This window comes from Equus quagga, chromosome 14 (genome assembly GCF_021613505.1).
Source record: "Equus quagga isolate Etosha38 chromosome 14, UCLA_HA_Equagga_1.0, whole genome shotgun sequence".
Taxonomy (NCBI): Eukaryota; Metazoa; Chordata; class Mammalia; order Perissodactyla; family Equidae; genus Equus; species Equus quagga.
Genome location: NC_060280.1, coordinates 88,788,277 through 88,794,276, shown reverse-complemented (window position 1 = coordinate 88,794,276; position 6,000 = coordinate 88,788,277). Strand labels below are relative to the sequence as shown.

Below are 6,000 nucleotides of genomic sequence, written 5' to 3'. Positions count from 1 at the left end.
CAGAAGTATGGCGCCCTCAAGTGCCGTCAGACAGGCCCAGAGGAGGGACAACACGGAGCCCGGTCCCGGCACTCACTTATACTTGTTGTCCTCTGTTGGCTGAGTTTTTGGAGGAGACTCAAATCTCGCGTAGTCTTGATCGTACCACAGCTGGTAGAAATAGGTCTTCCCGTCGTCCTCTGCCATCAGGGCCTCGGGATCCATGCCTCCCTTTGGGGACGAGGATGCTGTGTCAGCCACAACCCCACGCGGTGATGGGGGTGCCCCCAAGGGGCGCCGCGCACTCACCTCCAGGGCCCAGTTCTCCGACGGGGCTTTGTAGACGACCTTGACTTTGCTGTGAATGTACGAAAGCTGCATGTCCTCGCATTCATCCACCAGGAAGAGCTCCAGTGGGTCCGACGTGGCCCCGAGGACCGTGTCCGTCCCGGCGCAGAACCAGTGGGCGTGGAACATCTGTCCGTTGCTGCTGTCCTCCCACAGCGCCGTGACCCTGGGGGCAGCCGAAAGTTACTAACTCGCCTGGCAGATCTAGTTGGCGTCTGCTTAAGGGAACTTGTGTGTTTTGGGGTTTTTTGGGTTTTAGTCTAGGGCAAAGAGCTGTTGTGTTATTCTTGCAAAATAGGCATCTCCTGCTCGTTCAGGAGGAAGTGGGTGATGAAGCCAAGTACAGGGAAGGATACTGACCTGGCTAAGTACAGCGGTTTCGAGGAATCGTCTGGAATAACAGAGACACAGTCCCCCACTTCCAGGGTTTCCGAGTCTATGCAGACCTTCTTGTAGAAACTTTTCTTCCCATCAGTCTAAAAACGAGAGCTTAGTCTCAGCTAAGGATGGTGTGAGGGTCCGTGCTCGGCGTGACCGCATGTGCCACATCCTACCCCCAGCTCCTCCCTCAGCCACACAGGCCTCGTTCCCCTCCTCCCCCAAGGAAGGCTGGCTCCCACCTCAGGGCCCCTGCCCTGATTCTTCCCCAGAGCTTCCTGTGGCCGGCTCTGCTCAAATGTCACCTCCCCGGGGAAGCCTCTGGGGCCCCAACCCCCTCCCAGCGCTCCACTCGCTGGACAGTGGGTGTCTGTCCTCCACACTGGAGCCTTGGCGCCGCCCTGGCAGGGGGCGGCCTCATGCTGGATGAGCGAGCCAACCGTATCCTCAGCTTATGGACATCAAGGACACCACGCCGAGAGGACATTCGCTCCCCAGATCTGACAAAGGAGCCGGGCCTTAGACAGGCAGGTGACCACAGAACCACCACGAGGCCATCTGCTAGTGCCCTGAGAACACCCCCTCCCAGACCAGGAGGGCTGACAGCGCTCGTCAAAACAAGCTTTCAAGGGGAACCAGCCTGACCCACCTCGAGCTGTGCAAAATACCCATTCTGCAATGTTAGAGAAACTGAGGCCTCAAGCACACAAGCAAAATGTGTTTCTGGCACCTGGTCATGGGCCGCGGCCTCTCAGGCAGCCCTGCTCCTCACGGGCAGACGAGCAGGTTTCAGGCTGCTCGAGAAAGGGTCTGGCGGCGAGACCCCAGAGACAAGGTGCTTCTCCGAGGGCGGCACTGAGACCGCCAGGAGCCGGCTCCAGCGTTACCTTCACGGCGTCGCCAACCCAGGTGATCCGATTCTTGTTCTGCTTCTTTTTCTTCCCTTGATGCATTTTTTTGGGTGACGGCATCTCTGGGATATTGTCATCCACTTCTTCGTCGTCATCTGCCTCCTTCATGGCCATATTGGGACACCTAGAAAGTCACTTATTATAAGCAAGGCCCCCTTGACAAGAAAACCCTACCAGGGGCTGTTTTAGTCAGGTATTGGGGACCGACAAAGGAACCCTGCTTGCCCCGCACATTTCAAGCCAGCCGTCCCACCTGCAGCCCAGGTGCCATCAGCTGGCACCTTCCTCTGCCACGAGAGCAAGTGCTGGGCAAACCTACCTCCTCTCTTGGCAAGCCTGCTTGCTCCGTCCACTCCCACCAAACTTGACCATATCCTTACAGGCTTTACACTTGCCACACTCGGGCTGTTGACAAACCTGTAAAATATTTAAAAGGTGAATCCAACAGCCATTAGTGACAGTTGGTAACCAGTTTTTTGGTGAATTCCTTTTTTTTTTTTTTTTTTGGTGAGGACGATTGGCCCTGAGCTAACATCTGTTGCCAATCTTCCTCTTTTTGCTTGAGGAAGATTGTCGCTGAGCTAACATCTGTGCCAGTCTTCCTATTTTATATGTGGAACACCGCCAGAGCATGGCTTAACAAGTAGCGTAGGTCCGTGCACAGGATCCAAACCTGCAAACTCAGGCCGCCAAAGCAGAGCACACGAACTTAACCAGTATGCCACCGGGCCAGCCCCCAGAATAACAATTTTTAAAAACTGTACAATTCCCCTCATTACAAGAATAAGAAATAAGAGTAGAAACGAGCTATCACTCATACCCGCCAGACTGGCCAAGGTAAAGCAGCCTGACACGTGGTGCTGGGACAAGTGTGGGGAATGGAGAAGACGCTGCTCAGCATAATCTGGTACCACCACTTTGGCAATCAGTGTTCTAGATGAACGTTAAGTTTATAACCCACATCCCAGCGATTCTACTTCTAAGTAGAGAAAGACCCAAGAAGCCTGGTCCAAGCATGCTGCCGCTGCCTGATTTCTGATATAGGCAGCTGCCCGCCATCGAGGGGTAACTTGGGATATTCATGTAGTGGAGGACTACAGAATGGTCAAAGGGAGTTAACTAGATCTACCTGGATCAAAACGACAGTTGCGGAAGATACCCATTACGTGTATTTTAAAAAACAATTTAAAGCTTGGATACACAAGTGCTAGATGAAAAAATGTAAAACCAAAACCAAGGTGAGGACACATGAATTCGTGGGCAGGCTGCCGCTGAGGACAAACGGTGACACTCTGAAGCCGGGGGCAGGGTGAACACAGGGCGGCTCTGGAGGCAGCCGCTGTAACCTGAAAACTCATTTGAGTTTTCATCCAAAATAAGCCAAGAGACACCACAATATAGCCGCTCTCTGGGCCCAGGCTCAGGGGTTCACCGCTCCAGAGTGAAGGGAACATACATAAGACTCAGAGGAAGAGAGGTCTATTGAGGCCTCAAATCCAAGTAGGCCAAAGTCCCCGCTTTCCTGGAAAGTGACACCATGGGACACGGCAGGCTCTCGGGAGGATGTCCCCGCCGCTGCCCTCACACTGGGGCCTTCAGACAGGGAGACGCAGCAGAGTGAGCGCCACCCAGGGGCCAGGCTCCTCAGTCCATGACAGTGGCATCACAGCAAGATGCCCAAGTGCCTCTTTCAACAGCTGTCCTATCCCTCTGTTTGTCCCCGGGGTCACTAACTGCTTCTCCCAGCTCCCGTTTTCGGGGTCGCATCTGCACAGCGAGAGAGAAAGCGGCGGGTGCCCCGGATCGCGTGGGGAGCCCGGCGCAGGGAGGGTACCTCGCAGACGCCGCACCGCCGGCGCTTGAAGGCATTCTCTTTGTCTTCTCTGTCGTCCTTTTCGATCTGCTCTGCGAAGAAGGTGTCAAAGATCTGGTAGACCAGCTTGGTGGTGGTGGCTTTCGTGGGGCCTTTGTCCTTCTCCTTGGCAGAATGCCCAATGGTCTGCCGCCTCTCGGCTCGCCTGGGAGAGTTTCCTTGTGTCAGCGGGCTGTGGACACTGCCCGGGACGACGCCTCCTCTGGGCTCGGGTGCTCAGTTTCATTCCCGCCACGGCCTTACCTTTTTCCCAGCGTGACCCCGGCCAACTTGATGAGGTCCCTCATGCAGGGGGTCAGGAAGATGGGCTGCTCATCACTGTCCCCAGCCTCATCGTAACTCTCCACTTGCTCCACCACGAACTGGGCGTGTCGAAGGAGAGAGTCCTCTGTGAATCGGTTCAGGTTGAGCACAGAAGGGGGAACGGTGGTCTTTAAGAGAAGAAAAACACGAGAAGTTTCTCTGAGGCCGAAGCAAAACTGTTCTGATGGAACTGAAGAACGGTTTCTGCCGATTCTAGACTCGAGTTTTCTAGAAACGTCTACGTTGCCTGTAAGTAGGTGTGACTCCCAGATTACGAAGACCCTAGACATCTCACCTCGATCTTATTGATCAGGTCCTCATAGGTGGAGTCAGGGTTGCTCTGCAGGAACTCGACGACTATCTTACTTATGTAGATCTTTTCCTGCATCACGCTGAACATCGGGGCGTACTCGGGGTTGGGGTCCATCAGGATGTATTCGGCAAACGCTGCAGTGAACAGCAGACATTTTTTTTTTTTTTTTTTGAGGAAGATTAGCCCTGAGCTAACTACTGCCAATCCTCCTCTTTTTGCTGAGGAAGACTGGCCCTGAGCTAACATCCGTGCCCATCTTCCTCTACTTTATACGTGGGATGCCTGCCACAGCATGGCTTGCGAAGCGGTGGCATGTCCGCACCCGGGATCCAACTGGTGAACCCCGGGCCACCAAAGCAGAACATACACACTTAACTGCTGCACCACCGGGCCAGCCCCCAGAAGACATTTTAAAAAGCAGTTTGAACCTGAGGGCAGCCACAGTGGCCAAAGGGCAGGGATGAGTCCATGAAGCTTACGGAACAGTCTAAAAGTCATTCTATACCCAGTGTCAAAAAGATACAAAGTGCCATCAGAGTGAGCTTATCCACAAGTGGCCTGAGCCAGCTAGAGGACAGACCGGCCGAGTGGCTTTCTTTTCGCTCGTCTCTGGTTTCTGGAACTTGGCCTGCATTTGAGCTGCAAGAATACGACCTGCTCATCTCTGCGGAGGGTCAGTTCTGGCGCCAGTTGTAATTAACACAAGAGGCCATCCCAGTCGAACCCAACAGCATTCCCACATGGTCACAAGACTTGCCACCAGAGCCCAACCAGGCCCCAGGGAAGACAGGAGCAAAGGCCCCTTTCAGATCCGAGAACAGTCCACGCTGGCCACATACTTACAGGTGCTGAAGCCAATGAGAGCCTTTTCACCTCCATCGAAGCCAGTGATCCACCACTCATTGATGGGGCCGAGATCTTTGCCATTAACACCCCCTGAGAGAAGGAAAAGAGTTTCCTGAAAGGAAATGGACTAAGAGCTATGACTCACATCAAAAACCCAAGACGGCCAAGTGGCACTCTAAGTGCCACCATGAGCTGACATTTCTTTCTCTTTTTTTTTTTGGTGAGGAAGACTAGCCCTAAGCTAACATGTGTTGCCAATCTTTCTCTTTTTGTTTGAGGAAGATTGTCCCTGAGCTAACGCCTGTGCCAATCTTCCTCCATTTTATGTGAGATGCTGCCACAACGTGGCTTGACAAGCGGTGCTAGGTCCGTACCCGGGCTCTGAACCTGTGAACCCCAGGCCGCTGAAGTGGAGCATGTGAGCTTAACCACTGTGCCACAGGGCCGACCCTGAGCTGAGACTTCTCATCAGCCGAGCCAGCAGTCCTCGTCAGAGCCAGAGTGACTCTGCTTACAGATGCTCACAGCAGCGTCAAGCGCTAACCTTAAGGGGCAGTAGTTGCTGCTGAATATTGCTCTGGAGGTGAGTTTTGCTTTTAGAGTATCTGTCCCAAACATAACCTGGAATGTTCCACTTACCTTCGAGAGATGGGTCATCATCATATATTGGTTTTGCTGAACCAGAAAAGAAGAGTTCCACATTCTTCTCGATGAGGCCAGTGTCGATGGGGCACAGGTGACCACGTTTACAGTACACGCTGGACGGGCGACAGAGAGTGTGTTTACCAGCTGACCAGCAAAGGTCCAAGTAGAGTCAAGCTCAGACACGAGGCGACAGGGCTACGAGCAACACCTGGACGCATTATCTGCCTGGCTGCCAGAATGCTGGCTCAGCACAGCGTTCTCACGCAGACAGATTCTACCCGGTTCTCCGCCCTGGGCATCGAGAGTACAAGTGTCTGCAAAGGCAACACCGGGAGATCAGCGAGACTCAGAGGGACGGCGGGAGCTGACAAGGGAGCAGCTCGCTGCATTCCCCCTCGGCGTGT

At 53.9% G+C, this 6,000-nt stretch overlaps 1 protein-coding gene across 2 annotated transcripts in view; it reads right to left on the bottom strand.

Annotated features, from left to right (window-relative positions):
• DNMT1 (DNA methyltransferase 1) overlaps window positions 1-6,000 on the bottom strand; it is a 40,991-nt gene that overhangs the window by 11,356 nt on the left and 23,635 nt on the right. For both annotated transcript variants that reach the window (XM_046685947.1, XM_046685948.1), the window contains 10 exons: window positions 5,591-5,709; window positions 4,949-5,041; window positions 4,088-4,239; window positions 3,733-3,920; window positions 3,451-3,634; window positions 1,936-2,033; window positions 1,593-1,740; window positions 688-803; window positions 289-493; window positions 77-210 (listed from right to left, as the gene is read on the bottom strand). In XM_046685947.1, the coding sequence (XP_046541903.1) occupies window positions 77-210; window positions 289-493; window positions 688-803; window positions 1,593-1,740; window positions 1,936-2,033; window positions 3,451-3,634; window positions 3,733-3,920; window positions 4,088-4,239; window positions 4,949-5,041; window positions 5,591-5,709 (1,437 nt within the window). The remainder of the gene's footprint in view (window positions 1-76; window positions 211-288; window positions 494-687; window positions 804-1,592; window positions 1,741-1,935; window positions 2,034-3,450; window positions 3,635-3,732; window positions 3,921-4,087; window positions 4,240-4,948; window positions 5,042-5,590; window positions 5,710-6,000) is intronic.